Source organism: Cyanistes caeruleus, chromosome Z, assembly GCF_971803275.1.
Source record: "Cyanistes caeruleus chromosome Z, bCyaCae1.hap1.1, whole genome shotgun sequence".
In the NCBI taxonomy this organism is placed as follows: Eukaryota; Metazoa; Chordata; class Aves; order Passeriformes; family Paridae; genus Cyanistes; species Cyanistes caeruleus.
The window spans coordinates 43,986,407-44,011,356 of record NC_141732.1 but is presented as its reverse complement, the minus strand read 5'-3'; the positions used below and the strand labels follow the sequence as shown (position 1 = coordinate 44,011,356).

At 41.4% G+C, this 24,950-nt stretch overlaps 1 protein-coding gene across 3 annotated transcripts in view; it reads left to right on the top strand.

The window, feature by feature from the left end:
• Nucleotides 1-5,062: 5,062 nt before the first annotated feature.
• NTRK2 (neurotrophic receptor tyrosine kinase 2) overlaps nucleotides 5,063-24,950 on the top strand; it is a 194,677-nt gene continuing 174,789 nt past the window's right edge. For all 3 annotated transcript variants that reach the window (XM_086866656.1, XM_086866658.1, XM_086866657.1), the window contains exons 1-3: nucleotides 5,063-5,406; nucleotides 23,880-23,954; nucleotides 24,188-24,259. In XM_086866656.1, the coding sequence (XP_086722782.1) occupies nucleotides 5,198-5,406; nucleotides 23,880-23,954; nucleotides 24,188-24,259 (356 nt within the window). In that variant the 5' untranslated portion in view covers nucleotides 5,063-5,197. The remainder of the gene's footprint in view (nucleotides 5,407-23,879; nucleotides 23,955-24,187; nucleotides 24,260-24,950) is intronic.

The following is a 24,950-nucleotide window of genomic DNA, read 5'->3' as shown; positions in this document are numbered from 1 at the left end:
ATGGCTCCTTACACACATTACTTTTACCACCCCCTCAAAAATACTCTTACTTTTTTTATAAATGAGAAGGGTCTTTCCCTCCTCTGTGATGTGATTTCTTATTGATGAAAAGAAAATAGTGCTGGTCTCATAGCAAATGTGACCAAGTGCAACCATAATTCTGTGACTAATAACTTGAGCCATCAAACAGACAGAGGTTATAGGATGAGAGGCTGGATAAGTGTCTTGTCTGCATCAGGTCATGAGGGAGGCCACAGCTTCAAAACCCTGTGGGGATATGAAAAGTGGCTGTCCATGTCATGAACACTGTCTCTAGGAGAGAGACCGTCCTTTTGAGAAGATCTCCGGTAGACATCTCAGGCAATATCGAACTTGACCCAACCAATTGAATCTTCAGATCCTCAATTAATTCCTTCTTTAATAGGAACATGGTAGTTAATCAAGTTTTCCTTCCCCTTTCCTCTTTCTTCTCTCCTTCCCAAAATAAAGAGATGTGCTAATTTTCTTGAGCACAAGGTGGCAGGATTCAGCTTCACTTTAAAGCCATTCAAGGCTGAGCAGCGCTCCAGAGTGATAAGGTAAACATGTTTCCTTTATTAGAAATGCAAAAATCAGCCAGGATAAGTACCTAGATAAATCTGCAAATAGGTGGAACACTGGAAAGAAAAAAATGTAGGCTAAAACACTCAGAGAGTGCCTCGTGTTTGAAGGAAATTCAGAAAAGTGCTGTATGGAAGCCAGATTTTGGCTTCATTTAAGGAAAAATATGTGGGATCTCACATAAGAGAAGCAGGTACACCTCAGTGTAGCTGTCAGCAAGAAGCTGTCAACTGGAGTTTGCAGGCTCACTCTGAGTCAGGGTATAGACGTGTGTCTCTGACCACAGTTCTTGCTTGAACGCAAGAACACCTTCATGTGAAAAGTTTCATGGGAATTGGGATATTGCACTGGAAAACAAAATGTTTCTGCTAAGATCATGAGGTCCCATGAACTGTCCAACCCTACAGCTTGTAAGAGTTAAAAATTCCCAATCTGTAAGCAAAATTTAAGCAGTTTATTTCTGCACAGTTTTGGTAGGATTGGTCTTTCTGCACACACTCCTTTGGATGGGATAGGATACCATAGCACACACACAAATCATATGGCCTTTACATATTCCCAGACTCTGTGGTATAATTTCTTATTCCTCCACCTAAATAACAGTACTCTCCCAAGGAGTCTTAGAGTTTCCACCTCTTACCTCTTCTGCAGAAATGCATGTTTAAATCTTTACAGATATTTACTATAATTCCTATGCTGCAACACATTCTTTCAGTATGGCGTATGAGTTAAAGTTTCAAAACTTATGAAGTAATCAAACATTCAACTTTAGAACAGTGATTTCATGCAAACACTGAGGTTTTCAGCATCTTCAGGTTTTCCTTGAAATATATTCAGATGAATGTTCTCCCATAACATATCTATATCAGTAAAATAAAAATAGGCAAGGAAGTATGTATTGCAAAGGAACAGAATTTCTGGGAAGTCATTGATTTGCTTTCATCTACCTAGCTTGGAAGATGTTTACTGCACCTACTCTGAGAAGGCTCTATTACTCAAGATTTGATTGTTCTCTGAAGTGATCTATTTGGTGTGCTTAACTGTCCTTTTCAAAAGTTTTCATAATGTCAAACATGAATCTGCCTTGTTGTGAATCAAGTGTATTAATCCTTGTCCTATCCCATAGACAAGCAACAAAATACTACCTGTCCTTGTTATGTATTTCAGGGGTGTTATTGAACTTCCTGTCAGACTTTCATGACTGAAGAAAGTGCGTTCTTTCAGTCTTGACTCAATTCATATTTTCAAGCCCTCTGATCACACTCTATAGCTTTGTAATATTTTCAGCTCTTTTCTATAATTTCACCACCTTCAGGATGATGTTAGCTCTTGTAGCATTACCAGACACCTACTTGTCTCTAGTGGTTCAGTTGCGTCTCTTCCTTAAATACCAATTCATATTGTGGCTCTTTCTTAAGTACTGATTAATAGGAAGTATTTGAGTATTTTAAGTTCTTTTCTACTTTATTGAAAAAAAAATTGCACAGCAAACATAGAAATAAAACTTATCTATATAGAAATGAAATCATGATTTACCACAGAATTTCTTTGTTCTGCTACCCTTTAGTAATTCTAGAATTTAAAGACTCAAAGCAGGAGCTTTGAGAGTAGAAAGAGTTGCTGTTTCCCCCATTAAACCAGCAATGGTATTTCTTGATGGAGCATTCCATAGCTTTCATTTTGACAACCCCGGTGCCCTGAAAATATGACACTTTCAGTTTTTCTTTCCACATTCTTCCCCCAGTCAGTTTTGGTAAAAGACTTATTTTAGGGGGAAAATGGACTTTTAACAGCATTCAGTAATTTTACGTTTTGTTTTTTTTTTAATATTTTCACATCTGGTAATTTTTGGCATTGTGCAGAAATCTATGTGTCTCAAACCTTCTAAGACAATATTACAGTACAGTTCAGCAACATTCCTATGAGAAATCTTTTGAATTGTAGCAAATATAAACTGATGTTTACCACAACAAGTGGTAATACCCTTTTCCAAGTGTTGCCTCTAGCTTTATTTAACACTGATTTGCAGATTTCTGAATGTATGATCTGGGCTATGGAACTTTACTCTTTCAACACCATTGAATTATTTAATTAGCCAGTTTGATCCAACTGCATGGTTTTATCTTAAACTCCTTTGACAACTCCTCAGTTTCACAGATTCATAGAAAACAGAGATGTCTCAGAAAGAATAGTATTGAGTATGTGCCTGTATATGATTAGACAAATGTGAGCTTGTTGTCCTAAAATCACTAGGACAGTTAAAATGGGTACTTATTGCCCTAAAGACGTGATGTCTGTGTTCCTCCAAGAGAGAGAGTGGGTATAAAGCATAGCTTCCAAAACTGTAAGCAGACTTAACTGGAGAACATCCAGGTGTTGCATCAACTTACAGCTTTCAAAATTTTACTTCTATCTTGCATTAAACTCTTCCTCAAGGTATTTTCTAATTTGAAACATATTGTACTTTATGCTATTAATCTTTCTTTCCTCCAAATCCTTTAAAAAGCACCAACTTTTGCCTCCAGAAAATTTCTCTGTGAAATTTTAATCTTACTTGCTACCCTTCCATAAATATTTTGTTTAGACAAATACTTTAAATTTATTAGTGCCTTTCAAAAAAAAAAATTATTATTATTTGTGTAGACAAAAGGTCCCTCCATGTTTTTATGCAGTATCATTTGCTTTGTTATTCATTTGGACTCTCTTCATCTTCCTTGTGTTTTATCTAGTACAGACAAAGTCCTGAACTTCATAGAGAGGCAGTATATTCAAACTTCAATAACTTTCGGTTTAAAAATATCACGACTGACAATACTTTTGATTATGTCTTTTTGTGCAGTCTGTATTTGTTGCTTTATGGGGAGGTACATTATTTTGGTATAGTGTGTCTCAGGTAGGTATGGATGTGACCTTCTTACCTAGAAAGGATGTTCTTTTAAAGCGAAATCAACCCATGCCAGGCCCACAAAGCCACCCGGTAAAATGTGGATTTTCCTGTTAGCCTGAGCAGATGCAAGTAGAATAGGGTGTTTTTTCTTTCAGTAAGTGTCGTGTCAAATTTATTCCCAAACACCTTCTAACACTGTATTAACTGTTCATTCTGTACCTTTGTAACAGGAATTCTGTAACCTTTGTTTTCTTTAATTCGCCCTGATTCAGTAATTTCAAAACACTCAGTTTGGGTAATTAGGTAAAAAAGAGCCATCAACATCTGTATACTTAATGGTATAGTGGTAAGTGAAGAGCCTGTCGTCACAGACGAAGGACTACCTGTCCTGTGCCAGGACAATCTCAGAAACGGCAAGGGAAGAGCATCCCACATCAGCTGCTCTTGCACCTGCCAGTACGTGACACACGTATGTCATTCAGACTTGCCTCAGCCTCGATGTACGGAAATGATAACTTCTTCTTGTGGTGCCTCGTGTGCCGTCCCCCCAGCGCCAAGGGGGTGGGTGTGCGGGCCGGGCCGCGGTGCAGGGCGGCGGCGGGACGCGCGGTGGCGCCTGCGGAGCGCTCAGCGCGGGGCACTGCGGCGGGATCCAGTGCACCGGCAGCGCTGCGGAAACCCGCAACCGGGGGTGGGGGAAGAAAAACGAAAAGCAGCCGCGACCGAGCTGTCAAGGGGAAAACAAGGCGCTTTAGGGTCGCTCATCCGTCGCCTCCCGGGGTTCTCGCACCATCCCCGTTTGTCATCCGATAGCGAGTTCCCGCCTTGGCGGGCATGCCAGGTGCCTCTCGGCACGGCGCCTCCGTCCGCCCGGCAGGGCACAGAGGCCGCGCAGGCGGCGACGCGCTGCCCATCCCGCGGGGTGCGTGTACGCCTGTACGAGTGCGTGTGTGTGTGTACATGTACGTGCGAGGCTGAAAGCTCAAGTGCAGCCTGCCTATTGGTATCTGGTCTTCGGCACCCTCCCTTTCCCCCGCTCCCTCCTCCCTTGTCTTTCTTTCTTTTTTTTTTTTTTTTTTTTTTTCATTTTTATTTCAGGCTCATTTTGTGGAGTTTCTGCCCCTCTCTGCGTCAGCCCCACGTCACTTTGCCGGCAGCTCCCCGTCTTGGGCTGGAGCAGGAGCCGGAGCTGCTTTATTATCAGCTGGAGGGAGGAGGAGACGGTGCGTAAAGGGGCGAGCGCGGTGCTCTGAGCCCCGCCGCCGCCGCCGATCGCTGCGCCTCCCTCGCCGCCCGCTCGCCGTCCCTCCGGCGGGCAGCGGCCGCCCGAGCCCCCGCAGATAGGAGCGCAGCCTCCGCACCTGCCCCCGCCGCCCCGCGCGTTTTGCAGCATCATCGGCAGCAGCCGCGGGGGCAGGCGGTACCGCTGTCCGCCGCGGGGCCAGGGACAGGTGCCGCGCCGCGCCGGAGGCCCCGCTCGCCCCTGTCCGCCGCGGCGCCCAGCTCCGGCCCCCGCCGCCCCGCGCAGCGCCCGCCCGGGGCGGTCAGCGCCGCGGGGCGCCCGTGGCTGCGGCTGCGGCGCGCCCATGTGAGCCCCGGTCGCGGGGTGCCCGCCCGCGGCGCGGAAGGCTGCGCACCCTCCGGCCGTGCGCCCCGGCAGCGGCGGCGGCGGGAGCAGGAGGAGGCCGTCGGGGCAGTGCTGGAGTGAGCATGGTGTCCTGGCGGCGGAGGCCGGGGCCCGGCCTGGCGCGGCTGTGGGGCTTGTTCTGCTTGGTGCTGGGCTGCTGGCCGGGCGCGCTGGGCTGCCCCGCGTCCTGCGGGTGCAACTCCTGGCGGATCTGGTGCACGGGATCGTCGCCGGGCATCGCCTCCTTCCCCGTGCCGCAGAGGATCGCCGAGGGCGACAATGTTACCGAGATGTGAGTACGGCCCGGGGCCGGGCGCGGGGGCGACGGGCCGGAGCAGGAGGGGGAAGCTGCGGGCGGAGGCGGCAGGGAGCTGACCCCCGCCTAGAGGCTCTTGCTCCGCGGGTAGATGCGGTGGCTGGAAGCTTAAAAGCCCCGTGTGATTGCACTTGGACGCGGCTTAAAGAGCTGCCGCTGCCACCCCGTTTAAATGATGAATCCTGATTGTTCGCGATGCAGGTCGCGGGGACCGGGGCGGGGGTCAGCGCCGGCTGCAGCGGGACCACGGGGGCAGCCGGGGAGCGGGACGGGGCTGGGGCTTCGCCTCCGACCCTTGCCCCAGCTGCTGCCGGGGGTTGCGCACCGCTCAGCCCGCACCTCTGCGGCGGCAGCAGGTATGAAACGGAGGGGTTTTTATCTTTTTTTTTTTTTTTTTTCCTTCCGTTCCCTCAGTTATCGCCGCGAACTGAGAGTTTTGATGGGTGGCTTCTCCTTCGCCCCAGATTTCTCCTGTTTTATTTTCGTACACAAAAAGAAGAAAAAAAAAAAAAAAGGAGAAAAAAGTAAAAAGAAAAAAGTAAAGGTAGAGATGCGGCAGAAAGTGACAGCAAACTGCCTTTTATGCCCTAACCATAGGAATGCGAACCTGCTTTGACCTTCTCAGTGGAGGTGGCTGGAAGGAAAAAATACAAAACCTGCAGAGGAATGAACATACTGCTGCTTATCAGCAATTGGGAGGGCATAAGAGAACCCTAATTAACCGTGAGGAAAAAAGTTTTTTTTCCTCTCATTCCCGTGTGGTGCTTTCATCCTCGTTGGCCTCCGAGACAGTATTTGGTGAGGGAGTTCTGTAGCTTTTCGTGTTAAATCCTGCATCGTTTCGCAGATCAGAGCACCATAGCACTTACGTACGCAAGAAGATCTCTTGCAGAGATTAAAATTTTGGACACTGATGTGTAAATGATAGACCTCGGGAAAAAACCTTCTCAAGCCTTTTTGGTCATATTTCCCTACCCCTGTTTTTTAATTGCTTTCTATGGCATTTAATGTAAAAGATACCACCATATTTTCCCCAAATCTATACAGATTTCTCTGTCTCACTATTTGTATTCTCCATCCTTCTTCTGTTTTTCAGTGTCTTTTAGAATAAATAAAAAAGTACTGTGAAATATGGTGTGAGTTTAGATTAAATTCTAGCCTTTGGGCTACATTCCTGCAGTTCATTGAAGTCAATTTGCTGCATTTCCCTCCATGTGCTTGGGGGAAAAGCTGGAGGCATTCAATTCTACTACTTATGTATGGCCTACCTTTCAGAGTTCTTTTAGGACCTGTGATAAAAAAATGGTCTTTCTGAGTTATAACTGTTATTGATTCAGATGTTTGTGTAATATTCTGTAGACTGCTTAAATAGAAAAAAACACATTACTTTGAGCTGTGCATCTGTGATCATTTTTATAGGCTTTGGTAGCCTTTTTATCCAGTGCATTCTGTTTAGAAGTAACAGAGCAATTTTCCTCTAAAATTTAATCTCCGGTTTGAAAGGCCAGAACGGAAAAGACATATTACAAATATGTTCTCTTCCATGATCAACTTAGAACATGTCTAGTCATTTGGCACTGATACTTTTGGCTCTAGTTTTTCTGGGGTTTTTTTGAGCATAGTTGTCTTTACAGTTCCTTTTGGCTTTTACTGTATCATTCTGTGACATTGCACATTGTTGTGTTTGGTGATCTAAAAATAATTTTGAGTCACGGATTTCTCAGGAGATGCTGTTGCACGTATTTAAGATGGTCTTTTCATGCGTGCTTTTAACATAAAACACAGGGATCCTTTAATTAGTTTATAGACATAAATTAAAAATTGAAGTGCAGTAGCTGTCATGTTATTTCATTGTGTGAGCTCTGTAACCCCTAAGTACATACAGAAGCAATTCTAATAAAGTAGGTACAGACTGTCAAACCATTTTTAATATCACTGATCTTGCTTAATTCTAGCTATGAAACAGGTTTAAGAGACTGGGGTGTTACATTTCACTTGTGTAGCTTTAGGCCTGGCTCTTCTTTTATGTGCTCTGCAGATACATTCCATTGGTCTCTGGTGGAATTTTTCTTGGTATAAGTAACATGTGATAAGTATAAGACAATTAATTTGAAGAATTTATTTGTGTGTATTTCCTGAGTATCTGTTGAAATCAGTCCTTTATGTCTTGGTAATGTCCTGGTCTTGACAAGAGTGGATCCTGCAGTCCTAGGCGAAACATCCAGTGGCTCCGGGGGCATGGGTCCTGAATCGAGTTCCTTACCCTATCCACAGGCACTGGGAGTGCTGGGATAACTGCATGGTCAGGGCTGTATGTGAAGCCCATGGTGGTGCAGAGAATTGTCTGTTGTCTAGGTGGATGGCACCGAGCAGGCAGCATGTGAGTGGGCAGCCAGGGTTTTCCACTTGGCTTTAAGAGATGGAAAAAGATGGGATGGTGCAGCAAGAATAACAGAGACAAGGTACTACGTATCCAGCAGCGTCCACCACTTAACATCCAGGTGCTTCACCTCTGTTTTGGTCCACAGGTGGATTGTGCTTTAGAGTCTATAAGTAGTCTCATCCCTGTCCAGCTATTTCTTGATTCCTGCTTGGATCCAGCATCCAGATCTATGGAGGGGGTTCTTCTGCATCAGCCCTATGAAGGCCAGCTGCTGAAACTTGATGTGGGAGGGCATAAGAGTATTTATGCCTGGTGCTTTCTTAGTCATCTCTCTCACTCTTTCCCTTCCTGGCTGTTTTTGCATAGTTCTCTACTATGGTAAATAAGACAGATTTCAGATTTGCCCAGTTGATTAAGATGATGATGTGGGCTGGTCTTTATGTGGAAGGCAAGTACTGGTGCTTATCATAACAAACTGTACTTGTAATAATTGTTTCATCACTTTGGTATTATTGGAGATAAATTGAATTCCAGAGTGAGATCCTGCATTAGGATAAATAGTATCAGTCATCGATACATTAATAGCCAAAAGGACCAAGAGTGACAAAAGCAAAATTACTTTATTAGTTTTGTAAAATCCATGCATTGTAGACACAATAGCATATAAGTAGGCCTTGTCAAGATCACCCATGCAAAAATATTAATAGCATAGTTAATGAGAATTTTTTAGAGCGTTCAGGACTTCTTATAAAAGGACCAGTGTAATATTTTCTTATTAAGGAAAATGTATTGCTATTGTATCTCGGTGTACACGACTCTTCAAAGACTTTGATTTAAAAGTGACAAATATATTCCTGGCCTAGCTTCACAGTTCTGCTATCAAGTCATTAATATGCTTACTTATGATTATTCAGGTGAATGAGGTTTGAAATTAATTGGTATTTTTCAGGAAGAACTGCTTGCCAACAAAATAGTAGGCAACTTTTAAGCTCTTGCCTATTAAAAGAGAGGTGATTGTGTATTGCGTACATTTCAAAACCACAAAATAAATTTCTAATGCAGTTATATAAAGCACTCTAGAATTGTTAATAAGTAAGACAGGATAAGTAATTTATAGAGTAAATTATTTAACAAGTCATGTGAGCTTGTGCTAAAAAAAAGGGCAAGTTAAAATTCATTGAAGCTCAGAGCTGTTGGTATTTTGAGTCTTTTTTATTCTGGATTTTGAGACTGTTGTAGATTTAATGTCATATAAAACCGTCTACAAGGCTCCTCAGCCTCTAGCCCCTTCCTCCTCAAAGCAGCTTCTCACTGTGCATGATTGCATGACTTGGCTGGATTGAGAAGTTATTTCTGGTGACTTGGAATTGTATAATAAAATATGAGGCACCAGGCTACAAATTATTAAAGGCATTTTGGACAGTAGTGATGTAATAGCTTCCTTTAGAAATTCGTAGGGGTTTTTTTTGTTGTTTTTGTGTTTTTTTTTAAAAAAAGACTTCCTTTGAAATCTGGCTAATTGGTTAAGGTGATTTAAAAGTATTCACTGTGAAAATCCGTTTTGTGATTTCTGGACTCTAAAAATATTCCAGGATCACAAAGCACTGAATTTTGTGTATGTTCCTTTTTTTTTTCTCCCAGGGAACCTTTTCTATGGCTTGTTCTAGATGTTGTCCTTCTGGTTTGTGAGGACTAATGAGGCTCCTGAGGGTTTTCACTCAGGCTGTCTCAATCAGGCAGAGATGAAACAGCTCACGGGGCTGGAAGAGAACATCATCCTTCAGGAGGCAGTCCATGATGGGCAGGGTGATAAGAACACTGTCTCTCGCTCAATATCTTTGGTCACTCAAGAGTTTTGAGGGAGGTTTGGGATGTATATACTGAAATGAAAGATTTGGTATTGAACACGTTGTTTTCAAGAAACTTCCATTTTTTTTCCATACTAATGAGAAAACAGGGTTTGGCAGTGCAGCCTGTGATATCTTTAGGATGGCATTTTCCAGATTTCTCAGGTTCTATTTTTTCTCCATTATTTTTATGCTGACAAGTGTAACAGAGAAAGTAGCTTAGCAATATTCTGGATCCCTAGCACTGTTGAGCAAAAAATTTTACGTAACCAAACATGGGCCTAATTTCTCCATTTTAGTTTTCATTTTAAAGTAAAAAGGGATCCTATCTCTCTCTCATTCTCTCATTCTCTCATTCTCTCATTCTCTCATTCTCTCATTCTCTCATTCTCTCTCTCTCTCTCTCTCTCTCTCTCTCTTTCCTCTCTCTTTCTTTTCCTCTCTCTTTCTCCCATGTTTGTCTTTTGTCACTACACAACTGTCTAAGAGTGTGGCCCTTAAAGTGGTCATCCACATATCCTTGCCCAAGGAAGAGAAGTGTTGCAGGTAATGGAGCAAAGAACTCTAACACTGCTTCAGTGTGTTGTTGATTTCACAAATATATTTAGCTTGTTACCTCTGAAAAACTGCTCTTTAAAAATTGTCCTTTAAAAAGCAAAGCAGATTGTATAAATTCACTAATTTACATGCATTTGAAATGGAGAGATAGATCTGTAGAGACTTGAAGCCTTCTACTACTTGGGTTGTGAATATGCTTTTCTACAGGATGCTGTTATGTTTGTGAAGATCTCTTTATCCAGATGTATGTAATACATCACTGCTGATAAATTATATATGATCATATATAATTGGGATGCATCTTAATTCCTGTTTGGTTGCAGACCTATATTTAAAGAAACTGCAAAAGACAAACCAAACTACTGCCTGTCCTGAAATGGATGTATGGAGATTCTGTGTTTTTACATAGCTACTGTTTAACATAATATTACAGTATCACAGGATCACAGAATGGGTCACCTTGAAAGGGACCACTGCTGGGATCATCCGGTCCAACCTCCCTGCTTGAGAAGGGTCTGCTAGTGCACAGTGGCACAGCATTGTATCCAGGTGGTTCTTGAATATCTCCAGCATGGGAGATTCTACAACCTCTCCAGGCAATCTGTTCCGGCGCCTGGTCACCTGTGCAGTAAAGAATTCCTCGTGTTCAGGTGGAACTTTCTGTACATCAGTTTGTGCCCATCATCTTTGTCCTATTGCTCAGCACCACCAAGGAAAGACTGGTTCTGTCCTGTTGACATCATTCTTTCAGATACTTGCGTGCATTGACAAGATCACCTCTGAGTGATCTCTTCTCAAGGCTGAACAGGCCCAGCTTCCTCCACCTTTCTCTGTATAGGAGATGCTCCAGTCGCTTAATCATCTTCATAGCCCTCTGCTGGTCTCTCCCAGCAGCTCCATATCTCTCTTGTCCTGAGGAGCCCAGAGCTGGACACAGCACTCCAGCTGTGCCTCACCTGGGCTGAGTAGAAGGACAGGATCACCCCCCTCACCCTGCTGGCAGTGCTCTTCCTAATGCACCCCAGGCCACCATTGGCCTTCTTGGCCATGCTGGCTCATGGCTCATGGACAGCTTGTTGTCCACCAATAGCCCCAGGTCCTTCTCCCCAGAGCTGCTTTCCAGCAGATCTGCCCCAGCCTGAGCTGGTGCCTGGGGTTATTCCCCAGTGAAATGCAGGACCCTGCTTTTGCCTTTGTTGAATTTCAGAATTCAGTCAAGGTAATTTCTGCCCATCTCCCCATCCTGTCAAGGCTCTTCACTCTGGGGTATTGGCCACTGCTCCCAGCTTTGTGCTGTCAGTGATGTGCTGAGGAGGCATCTTCTCTTTGTCTCAGTCACTGCTGAACATATTAAACAACACTGGGCCCAATAGTGACCTTTGGGGAACACCACATATGTCGAGCCTCCAATTAGACCTTGTGCCACCGATTGCAGCTCTTTGAGATCTGCCGTTCAGCCAGTTCTCAGTTCCAATCACTGTCCACTCATTCAGTTCATGCTTCCTAAACTTGCCTATGATGTGAGACAAGATCTAAAACCTTGCTGAAGTCAATAGCAACTGCTTTTCTCTATCCGTCCAGGTGGTTGTCCCATCATGAAAAACAATTAGGTTGATCAAGCATGACTCCTCCTTGCTGAATCCATGCTGACTAATTCTGGTTACCTTCTTGGCACCCATGTGCATAAAGATGGCCTCCAGAGTGAGCCACTCCATCGTCTTTCCAGGGATCAAGGTGGGGCTGGCTGGCTGGTCAGTAGTTCTCTGGGTCCTCCTTCTTGGTCATTTTGAAGACTGGGGTTACATTTACTTTCTTCCAGTCCTCAGACACCTGTCCTGATCACCATGACTGTTCCAAGATGACTGCAAACAGCCCAGCTCCCTCAGCATTTGTGAATGCATCCCATCAGGACAGCATCTTTTTATTTGTTCCAAGTGTCCTGTTGCTGCTTTCACTGTGTATCTCTTATTTGCGCTTTACTTTTGACAGGAGTTTTTTGCTCATCTGTGCAGCTGTCTTGGCCTCTTTGCTCCATTTCTTACTCATCAGGATGCACTGGTCTTCAGCCTGGAGGAGGTGATGCTTGAATATTTATTGACCAGCTCTCTTGGACCCCTTGTCTCTGCAAGGCTCATTCTGTGGTATTCTTCCAAGAGGATCCTTGAAGAAGCTAAAATTATCTTTCCTGAAATACTGGATTTCAATCTCACTTTCTGCCCTGCTTCCTCCATGCAAAGTGCTGAACTCCACAATCATCTCATGATCACATTGCACAGTTGTAGTGGACTTACTGGAAAAGAGCCACAACATGGAATTCTGCATTTATTTTTTATTACTTTCTTGTAAGAAAATTACCTACATTGAGCGTTGTTCATTGTCAGAAGCTACAGCTGAAACTTAAATATTTTTAATACCAATTCAGCCATATATATTTCTGTGTTGTGTTTTCATTGTTAGGATAAATTCTTGGAGATCAGGTTTCAGGCCAATATTCTTTTTTTCCTAGACAAGGTCTGAAGTAATGAGATTGTTTTTTTTTTTTCTTCAGAAGTAAGATAAAATGGAAGAAAGCAGGCCAAAGGTGTCCAAGGTATTTTCAGAGGCACTTTGAGAGATTGTAATCTTTGAGCGGTGTAACTTGAACTTTACTTTGCTAAAGAAATCTAGTCTGGATCTTGCAAGGTAGTTAGATGATTTTTATTTCAGGGGGAAGCTGAGGCTGGGATTCTGGCCTATGTAAAGTCAGTGATAAAAATGAATGGAGTTAGTGTTTCACCAGCATAGTTTAAGAGTATGTATGTGAAGGATGAAAGGAACCTTGATTCAGGCATTTTCCTGCCTTTTTTTAAGTTTGGAAGGGATGTGGCTTATTGCTCGATTACTTGATGTGTTTTTGACTTGCAGTTTTTTTGCCTTTCATGTGTTTTCATTCTGTATGAATACTAAATACATTGACGTAAGTGGAAGCTAAAATTGAGTATTTCAGGAAGGAGCCTTTTACAACATTTTAGATAATTTTGCTTTGGAATGAACCTCCTCATGCAAAAAAAGTTGCAGCTCCTAGCTCCTGCTATGGATTAGTAGAGGATATATAGTTCATTGTATACGGCTGTCTGATGTATAAATAAAAGAAAGTTAATTAATCAAAGTTAAGTCAATCTGTTGCTGAAACAGACAGCAGTGAAATGGCAACACCTCTGAGCTCCTCATGGAAGGATCTGTTCACAGAGCTGTCGTTGAGGCTGGGAAAGCTACCTATTTTTCCTCTTGGTTTGACAGATGAGTCAAAAGAAACCTTCCAGTTTTAGATGTAAATGCAATTAGTTTTACCTTTTTAATTTCCTAACCATGCCTGTGAAACTAAGTAAAGCTGCGTTCAGCAGGTATCTTGTGGAGCACGACTACCCCACATTGCACAATAAGATGCATGTGAAGAGTGTATAGGGTGTGACTTCCAATTCTTTTGCAACAACTGTCTGTTTTTCTGAATGCCAGACGGCACGGCAAGCATATGCGGATAAATCATGCGCACATACTGGGCATGTCAGACTTACCGGGCATGGGCTGGGAGGTCTTTCCACAGCATGTGCTCTGGATCTCATGCACTGGACCTACTAATCATGTCTGGGACTGTCCAGGCCTTGCCATTTAAAATCTGGCAACTCCCTACTAACTGTGTAGCTTAGAAGACACTTAACTGGCTACTCTCCACAATGTAGAATGCACTTCTTCCAGGAAGTGTTTCAGGAAGCTAAATTAGGTTCCCACTGCAAATTACCCCATACAGTCATCCCCTTCCATCTCCAGTGACTATTTAGAAAACACTGGGGACTTAGTTCACTGGGGTGAGGGGACAAAAGCAAGACCTTTTAGCAAGCAGGGTCATATTGTGGAGTAAACTGATTTTGTGGTCTTAGGTGAACCATCTCTGCATGCCTGTGAGGAGCTGCTCTTCTAGAAGCAGAGCATGGGTCTGAACCAAGGTCTTGCATGTCAGCATCTTAACTGCTGGTCCTGTATGGTGTACAGATGTGGGCTTGCCTTGGTTCTTCCTGTCTGAGTTGCCTTCCTTGGCATAGAATATTCAAATGTTCTTTTGGGTCAGAGAGCAGGAAAACCTTTTTAGCTAAGAAGCTGTGATGCTTATTCGTGTAGTGAGACAGCTGGGTCCTGCTCCTGCTTCACTGAGTGTTCAATTACAGCAAAAATTGGAACAGCACAAACAGGTAAGGTGGAGATTTTCCTCTTTAAGATGGCTTAATATGGTAAATATGGTATATTCTATGAGACTGGAATAATTTTTCCTTAGGGAAAGGAAAAAAACATGAATCTGGTACCCCAGATGCTACTGGAGCATTATTTACAGCATTTCCTCCAAATCTGTGAATCTGTGGTCTTCAACCTCATATTTTTTTGGGGGGGGGGGGCGGGGTTTGTGTTTGTTTTTTGTTGTTGTTGTTTTTTTTTTTTTTTTGTTGTTGTTGTTTTTTTTTTCCCCCAGACAGGTGTGTGAATAGTCTATTGCATATTCATCTCCTATTCTCCTCTCCAGTCTTGCCTCTTCTAATTTTTAGAAACAGGTTTTGGAACACATTATGCTTATGTGGTCTTCACCTGGTAAACATATATACTGTACCCTCCAGCTGGGAGCAGTTTTTGACTCTGTGGTCTATGTAATATGTTTTAAGAGTTTTCAGTTTAGAGTGGTAGTAAGTAAGCATCTTTCTTAGACTATTGTGCACGTATCACAGAATCACAGAATGTGCTGAATTGGAAGGGACCCTCAAGGATGATCGAGACCAGCTGCTGGCTCTGCACTGTACCATCCCCAATAGTCACGCTGTGTGCCTGAGAGCACTGTCCAAGTGTTTCTTGAATCTTGTCAGGCTGGTGCTGTGACCATTTCACTGGGAATCCTTTTCCAGTGCCCAACCACCCTTTGGGGGAAGAACCTTTTTCTAATACCCAACCTAAACCTCCCTAGACACAACTTCAGACTGTTCCCAGGGGTCCTGTCACTGATCACCATAGAGGAGAGATCAGTGTCTGCCTCTCCTCTTCATGAGGAAGTTGTAGGTGATGAGGTCTGTCTTCAGTCTCCTCCAGGCTGAACAGACCTGTGAGCTCAGCTGCTCCTCATATGGCTTCCCCTAAAGACCCTTCACTGTCTTTGTTGCTGTCCTCTGGATGGTCTCTAATAGTTTAATATCGTGGTTATACTGTGGTGCCCCAAACTGCATGCCATATTCAAGGTGCAGCCAGTGCAGAGTAAAGTGGAACAATCCCCTCCCTTGACTGGCGGGTGATGCTTTTGCCATTATTTATAAATATAATAAAACTACAATATTACAAACATTTTGGATTGGCATAAATCCATGTGACATCAAGGCACCTAAGCAGAAAATATTAATGCTGGATTCTACTTCTGCTGTAGACATCACTGCAAATCCTGGATCATGTTTGTGTACTATGACTGTCTTATTGCCTGAAGCCTATGTAATTTAGGAGATATGAAGGTAACACGGGTGCAGAAATAGATACTGCTTGCTGTAGAAGTTGGTCTGTGTGGGAAAAAGACTTTTCCTTTCTTGCTCTGAGCATTTCTCCCAACCCTTCATGGCATCCCTGTCTGCATTGATACAGGGCAGCTGTTCCTTCTGTTTCAGTGTTTGGTTACATGCAGAGTTTTTCCTGTTTTAGAGCACTTCTGCATGTTCTCATGAGTTTTAATGAACAATTTAACTTGTAGCAGTGTTGCTCTTCCCACTGAGTGACTAAAATGAAAGTTTTAGGAGGTGAGAGTCTCAACCATTGGAAGTATCATCAATTTGTACCAATTAAATACCAATTTATGTTATATTTGTAGGTGAACACCATTACTACCTGTGTCTTGGGCAAGGGGCACTGCTGCAGAGGATGTGTAGGATGGAGGAATGCTGAAAGGTGTGTCTGGTGCTGGAGTGCAGTCAGGAGAACCATAACCAGAAACAGGCTGGAGGATGAGAGAGGTACTGCTCTACTCACAAGCAGTGGCCAGACAAAAGCTGTAAAAGTAAATGAAGAATGCTGTGAAAGTAGTGGTGGTGAGAAGGCAGCTTTTCGGAGGTAGTGAAGAAGGTTGAAAGCTAGCTATAGATGTCACCTTGTGGAAGAGGTACATGCAGGGTAGGAGTTTCATCTGAAGGTAAAATGGTAAAGAAGGTGACCTAAGACTAGAAACTATAATATATATATAATATATCTGAAATAAATACTTACAAAAGAGTGTATTTTCCTTATGCTTCAAAAGTATAACAACACATGCAGACATGAGCAGGCTTTAAGTACAAGCTGATTGCAGTCTAGAAGAAGCATTGCATATAGCAGAACAAACAGAAATGCAAAGACAAAACTCAAAGGCATGGGATAGTTGTATAGGTGCACCATTGTGACAGAGAATTTGCTCAAAATCAAACTGGCCTAGTACAGGAACATGGAAAGTACAGGAAAGGAAGCAGTAGCAGCAATGTGGCAATCAGCACAAGTATTATAAATATTCTGGATTCTGACAATTGTGCAAGAAGTGTAATAAACACATCATTATGCTAATATATGCAATGCAAGTGAGAAACTATTTATATTAAATGAAGAACAGGATTCCTCAAGTGGAATAACGCTAATGGAAGAAGCTATGAATTCAAAAGATTGGCTAGCTGCAGTGAAGAGTGGACTATACTATAATGTAAATAAATGTGATAAAGTGAAATAGGAAACTGTGAAGAGCACATAAATGGGAAACGGTGAAAAATGCAGTGAATGAGAGAGTAAACAGGGTAGCAGGTGTTGATATATGTCTTGATGATCCAATGATCCAGAGCAGATTGTTTAGAGTATTTGACATTCTAATGGCCAGTAATTTTAAACTGAATAAAGCCAAATATTAATGTCAAACAGTGGGAATTGTATATGTGGGAGAAGACTGACTTCAAAGGAGATTTGAGAAGGAATGTCTTATGTTGAATGAAAGAGTCAAGTCAAGGAATACTAAAGAGGTCAGAAACCAGAGACAGGAAAAAAAAAAGCCTGTTGTGGGGGATACTGATTTATGTCAGAAGTACTATCTAATTCTGAAGGATGTGCAGCTGCCTAAGACATCCCTTCCAGAAAGTCACTGTCTGAGTATGGGTACCTGAAAGGAAGAGAATTCCAAGGTTTTGACAGCAATCAAGAAGCTTTAATGTTTTGATTCACTGAGGGACTTAAAAAGATGCATATAAGGGATGGTTGTCTGAAATCTTACTGTGCTCGTGTGGAACGGATGTTTTTCCATTCTCATTTGCATCAGGGCCAGTGACAGCTGTAGCGATGGTGTATGCAAGTGCTGAAAAAGAGTATTTGCATTACTACTTTTTGAAGACTAGGTGATTCTGCAGGAAAAAGTACTGTCACGTGTATTTGTATTTATTCATTCGTTTGAGATGCTCTTTCATCCTTTCAAGGAAATAATGACATCATCAAGAGCAACAATAATAATAAAGATTAGTCTTATGGCTGCTTTCTGTTGAGAAATAATGGAAAGCCACACTCACTACTTTCCTTTGGTACGTTAATTTACTTCGTGATTTTTAGCATATATATTATAAAGGGTCGGCATGGGAGTTTAAGCCTCTTCCTGTCAGTCTGATTGATCCTATCAAACCTAGATTATTTCATACACGGGATAAAAGTGTGTTTTGAAGATAAGTATAAGGTCAGAGATTAGATCTTTAGAAATAAATAGGTCATTGTTTGGCCTTCTGACAATAAAATGGAATATCGACATTTCCAAAATATCTTTGCTAAGGAAAAACAAGTCTGTAGCTGTCATGTGTTCCTGGAAAAACATCAAAAATTTGTGTCTTGTTGTGATATCAAATGTACAGACTTGGGGATCTCAAAGGAGAGGACAGGTCTCTAAGTGGAGAAAATACTTAAATGAGCTCTGCGGGCATTTGGGAAAAAGTCATTCTGAAGGTGGAGCTTAAATCTGGAGAGCTGCATGAAATGTCTTGATAGTTTCCCTGATTTGGTCATCTCCTATCTGAAGAGAATAAAGCAACCTTGAAGCCAAACCAGAAATATAAGTAAGACCAAGGGTATATTACATTTCATTTTCCCTGCCTTACAGTAACTTTCTTTAAACTTTGTATTCCAGGCATATTAATTTGTTTTTACTTTTGCCTTTATGCTGTAAAGTGGGAACCCAGGTTGGCTGGAAAACCATGGACTTCCCATTTTTCAGGCAGTTGTTGTCACAAGCAAGAGCATGGATCTGCTCCTGCAGTGCCAAAACAAGATTGCAATCTCCACTGAATTCCCATTTTCTTCTGCTTTAAACTGGTGGGTTAGCACTAATTGTTCAAGATGATGGCTTTGGAGAATCAATTTGCAGTGGCAGCTATGTGCTACTAATTAGATAATAGTATACTGTTGTGGAGCAGAATGTCTGGGCCCTGTTGCTTCCTGGCAGTTGACACAGCCATACATCAAGAACGGGGAATTCTTGGAATTAACTGATCTCTGACCTTGCCTGTGAGATGCTGGGTTCCAGATTGTCCTGAACAATGCGTTACCTGAGTATGGGATGTGTGTAGTGCAGGATTTGCTGAAAAAATGGGCATGCCTGTGTCTATAAAGATCCCAGAGCTAATTATGTTGTCTCCAGAACTGCTGTACTGGCACGGGGAGAGCTATTTCCTGAAGTCTTCTGTGACTTGTGGTTAAATACTCTAAATGTGAGGAAAAAACCCTTAGGGAACCCGGGATAGTGGCAACCAGTTTTTCATTCTTTGTGAAATTCGGGGTGATTCACAGTTTAAAATAAAAGAAAAAACAACACTGCAGCACTTGCTCAGAATTTGTCATGAGGCATCAGGCAGCCATGGAAGGAGTAAAGTACTGGTAAAATTCTGAATGCTGGGTAAGTCCACTGTGGATGGTCTTAACACACTGCATCTTTCCTGAGTTATGGCATGCTCCTCTAGCAGTAGAGGTTCTGTTTCCTGAAGTTATCCTTGTTAAATCTCACACTTACAGTACCAGGTGGAGGAAGCAAAATAGAATAAAATAATTGGAGTAAGCTTGTACATCTGCAGAATACTTGCTGGGTTTAAATGTCTATATCACATTCATAGCTTGTTAGGAGTTTCCTTCCTAGAGGAAGCTTGGTCATTTGCAGGAAGATTTCTTGATTGAGCAGAGATTATAGCATTGATGCCTACATCTGTCTAAAAGTTTAGATTCCTGATATGCAACTGGTATAGCTCTGTTCTTCATTGTCCAACTGTGAGTTCATAGCACTTCATCATTATTTTAAACTTGTTTTCAGAAGGTCTACAAATGTCACCCAGTTGAATATGCCAGGTTTCATCAAGTATTGTATCAAGTTCACAATTTTTATGTGATCTTAATGAATAACAATGAATCAGCCCACATTTGTTGAAAATGCCTCTAAGGTTTAGGCTACCTTTTGATGAACTTGGTATGACATTTGAGTTTGTAAGAAGATACAGCACTGGGGAAGTTTGCGATGTTTAATTCTCAATGCTAACTTACAGCTTTCACAGTAGTCTAGACTAGGGACATATGTGACCTGTCATTAAATGGTAATTCATCTGAATTGTGCTGCCTTTGTCCCCTAAAGACTTAGTGAAATAACAGCTTGAAATATAAAATTTTCACAAAGTTCAGAAACATTTCACCAGTGAGTGTTTATTAATTTTAAAATCTTTATTTCCCAGCTGTATGAACTAGAGCTAGACATATAATTGATTTATTTTTTTGAGTATTAAGAAAATATGCTTTCCATAAAGGGAGTTTTTTGGCAACAGAAATACTTCTGGAGCTGCACTGCAGTGTTATTTGCTTGCATCTATGTTGTTAAAACTAGCATGTGCTAGTTTTTTTTTCCTGCATGTCCTTACAGCTCCAGATGGAGTAGTATACTTTAACATACATTAAGCAGGAGGAAATAGAGTAAGTTAAGAAAGTATATTTCTGCTGGCCTTTTATGTTCAGGTTAAGGAAAAGATTTAAAAGTTGCCATGTAATCCCTTCTTTAAATTGCTAAGGAATAAAGTAATCTAGATGGCTTTAAATCCAGCAGAACCCACTTTCTTAATGCTTAATTGCAGTTCAGAAGTTGCTACACTGATGTTAAACATAATCTGTATCCTTTTACTTTTGTTATGAGTGTAAGTGAAGACCACCCTCTCGAAGGAGGTCTTGCAGGAGGTGACTCTTATAGATTAGGATTTTAAACTGTTGTTTCCAAAATGTTGTAGCAGTGGTGAAGTGGGAGTGTGTGACATTATTCAGTAGCTGCAGAAGTGTGGCAAGATGAACATGCTATTATAGGTTGCAATGTGCAACCTAGGTGTGTGATTCTGAATGCCTTTATTAGAATTAATCGGTAATTTACAAGGGGGAGATTAAATTAGAGAGCTGAAGGCAATTATTGTTTACTGATTACTCACTGAAGGAGATGCAGAATGCTATAGTATAATCAAGCCAATAGCTTTGTAGGCAGCTGAGGGCTTGATTTAGAGGCAGCAGCCAGTATTTGTGAACTCATACGAGTGGTCTGTCTGGTGCTATCCAGCCAGGTTCTGGCAGTGCAACACTGCTGTGGTGTGCAGTGTGAGCTTCCAAGCTCTTCACGTGACTTCAGCCAGCCATGAGTCAGTATGTTTTTCTTTTGTGCTACAGTAAAAATGTTCTGTTAAAGAATAGGGTGGATATTCTTAAGGGCAGGCAGGCAAATTACATTTCTCAGCATCGCCCACTGCAAGTCAAAGCTTTTAGAGTATTAATGTTTGATGATAAGTAACATTAAGGTAAAGTTGTTGTGAAGAAGGTAAAAATAGACTTCAGTTAGGGAGAGGTTTTATTTCAGCTCTCACTCTAAATTAAACAGAAGAGCAACTTTCCCTTATAGGGTATAACTACATCATTCTACTCTTTTCTTTCTTATGGCTATGACGTAGCTGTAAAAGCTTAACTTGAAACCGACCTGTTAACTGATTAAGGAAGTATAAGAGGATGTGACCTGCTTATGGTAAATTATGTCTGTCCACTCTTTTTTTCAAGATTTCCAACTGCATGAACTTTGCTTTACTGTTGTGCTCTGTACTGAGAGTGTTTTTATAAGTGTATTTCAGAGTAGTTTTTGAGTTAGTTACACTTAGACGAAAGGTCTTCTTAGTCCCAAACGGGATGGTTGTGAAAAAGCAATGTCTTCTTTTTGTTCTTTCAGCTAGGAAATGGAATTATAAATCATTCATTTTAGAGAAACCAGTACCAGCTTAGATTAAAGAATACCCAGCTTTCCCCCACCTAGGGTTTCTTCTAAGGGATGCAAAAAGGGAAGGAAAGAAGATACCAGAAGCTCATATTACTACTTCCCAAATATAATCTGTTTTGTCTGTTCCCTGATGGTCTGATACCAATCTTTTTATATAGATTGTGTGCTCATGCTAAGAATTTTGTCTGAAATAAATTGTGAAGCTTCATTGGCTTCAGCGGAGCAAACCATTTTACACTGAGGCTTAAAACAGGGTGTAATACACAAACAAATTTTTGTGCAACACTGTAAGTTATGACAGGTTCTGGACTTTCCTGTGATGAATGGTTCTGGTTAAATGTTTGTGTGATTGAAATTGCAGTGTCAGATTTGGATGGGTGATATGCGTATTTAAGTGATGGATCTGCGTTTTGGCAGTGTTTGTCCGGTTTGCGTTTTTTTTGATGGCCTAATTTTTAGCAAATGCGGCTAGTTATTCTGTTTCTTTTCTTTAAATCTGAGTCTCTTGACACTGTGTGTTTTACTGTCCATTTTCCTCAATTCCTGCTTTTATGTGATTTCCCTATCTCTGTCTGAGCTTGACAGAATTCCTTGTCAATCCCTTGTTGTTTGATAACTGAGGAAAGGATGAGGAAGGTATCTTGTATGGAACCTCTTGCATAACTTTATTCTAGCGTTGTGAGGTCCAAGTGACAAAGATGGATGATACTTAAGATTGAGTTCTTCAGAGCATGTTTAGAGGAAGTATGTTCATTGACTTGCAGGAATCTTAGATGAAGGAATTGTTGGCAAAATACATAAACTTGCCAACACACAAAAAAACCCAACCAAACAAAATAGGTTAGTAAGTATTGAGATTAGTAAGGTGAGCCTTACTGAAGGCTATCTTAAAAATTCAGGAAAGGAAGCACAAAAAACAAAGCACTCCGATCTTCTAATGGGTACCCTGTGTTAATCTTATTCTGAAAAGTCTCGCAGAGCAGTCATTGTCATATGATGCTTAGTAATGTGCTCCATCTAGCATCATGCATTGTCTTTTTACTGCCCTTCTTTTTCCCAAGGGACAATGGATGCCATTAGGGGAAACTTTTTACTTTTCCTGGTACATGGTGAGAGCATAGCCCAAGTCAGCATTGCATCTTTGGAGGAGAGCCCAACCCAACTTATGGAATGTCAGACTTCTGTTGGGATTTAGAAACACTGTGAATTTCCAACACAACCAGATCAGGCACATGGATTGCCTTTGGAAGAGCAATATGCCTTCTTTTAACTGACCAGAATTCCCTTTAAATAAATTCTAAAAACTGCTTAGAATAAAGAAAAGTTTTCTTCTAACAAAGAAAGACTCATTCATTTTAGGAGAACCCCATCTGTTTAGTTTGTGATGCTTGGTGCAAACACATGTCAATCTCTCTTTAAGTTTTTCTGGGACCAGGCTTATATGTTGAAATGTGTGGACTCCAACAAGCCATCCCTTAAATCAGGTGTACTTTTCTGATCATAGAAAAATTGCAGTTTCCACTGATTTCTTCTTCCTGGACTGTATGATTTGCAGTGTGAAACTTTTTTCTTCCTGTAGAAGAAGTAATGATACATTTGTTGTGAACATTTTAATTTGCAGTCTGTGGGATGTCCCTGGGTGTTCAGATACACATGGTCATAATACAGAGAACTGGGTTGCAGTTCTTGCAGAACTTGAATTGCCCACATCCTTTTAGGCAGATATTAAGGATATATGAGTAGGTTTAGTACTTTAATCTGATACAGCAGTTTCTCTTCTCTTAATTTCTGCTTGGGTGTATAACATTGTGAAGTACAACCTCTCTTTTCTCAATTTTCCTATTGCCACACCTTGTAAAAAGAACAGAAATTACTTTGTGTCAGGGAAAAAGTAAGAGTAAGAAGTGATTAAGTTAATAACATGAGGGAAAAGACTAGGAAATATGATTGTCTCTCATTGTAAGTGGTGATAACTCCAGTATTATATTTAAACTTGTCCCCTTTGTTGTTGTTAAATCCATGAGGTAAGGACATGTGTCTTGGAGAATGGTGACATTGTAATGCAGCTTTATTTGGCCTTCAGGTTGACTTGCTTTCATCATTTCCCCTGTGTAAAAATAAGCTGCTCCCTGTCCCACAAAGTACCATTTAAATGATGAAGAAGATTTTAAGGAGCACTTTTGCTCTGCAGCTGGTCTAATTAGGACTTAGAACTAACTGCAGTAGGTCAGCAAACAAAACTGACTTCCATACATCAGTGCATGATTTCTGAACTGCATTCTAAGTCAAAGACATGGAAGCATCCACTTACATACTTATTTCGGTTTTGCTTTTTCAACAGTTACATCGCAAACCAGCCAAATTTGGAAAGTATCAATGACAATGAAGTTGGATTTTATGTTGGACTTAAAAATCTGTGAGTATGGGATACATTTTATACGTCTGTTTTTTCTGTGTTTCTTTTATAGAAGCATGTAGAGACCTTATCAAACTGTATGCCTAACTTCACATATTACTGAGCAAAGTTGTAAATCTCGCACCTGATCCTTGCGGAGATTTCATCCAAAGTCTTGTTTTAATAGGTATTATCATTACACTTCCCATTATATTTTAGATTAAACATTCTAATAGTTTTATTACTTTTCCTAGGACCGTGGTGGATTCAGGCCTAAGATTCGTGTCCCGTCATGCTTTTGTGAAAAATGTGAACTTACAATACATGTGAGTAAGAACAGTGTCTGCATTCTAAGTCAAAACGGCCCAACTCATGTTCATTTATTTATTGTTAATTTATTTCTATCTCTTACCATTTACTTCATTAAAAAATATTTTAACAAGACAGACTTATAATGGTCTTCTATCATTAATTGCCCTTCAGTATGATATATATGGTAAGGAACTAGTGGATCATAAAAACATAATGTGTGAAAAGACCATCCAGTTCATTATCCTGTCTCTAACAGTGTACTTCAGCTGTGTCTTTTGTGATAAGTAATGTAGCACAGAGAGTGTGTCTCTTGAGGGTATGATGTCCACACAGTGCATCACACTCAGTGGCATGGTTTTGACTAGCTCTAGTCTGACTCGATGAGCTGAATATATTTAAGCAGCTGCAGTGCAGGAGATGCATGCATGGAGCACATCTAATATAATTTGATCAGTATATGTGCCCAGAGACTGTGATATGGCTGTGAACTGAAGTCCGAGGGGTGATTCACTTTAAAAGCTCACTCAAGATCAGAGCTAATGCACCCACGGCAGAATATAGGAATGATGTTGCTTTCACACCCAAATGTGATTTGTAGTTCATGACCTACAAGAAGCAGATTTTGTACCTGTGCAGCTTTTTGACTGTTTTTCTAGATTTGTTATGCTTTAGATTTATCAAAGGCTGAACTGATCAAAGTTCTTT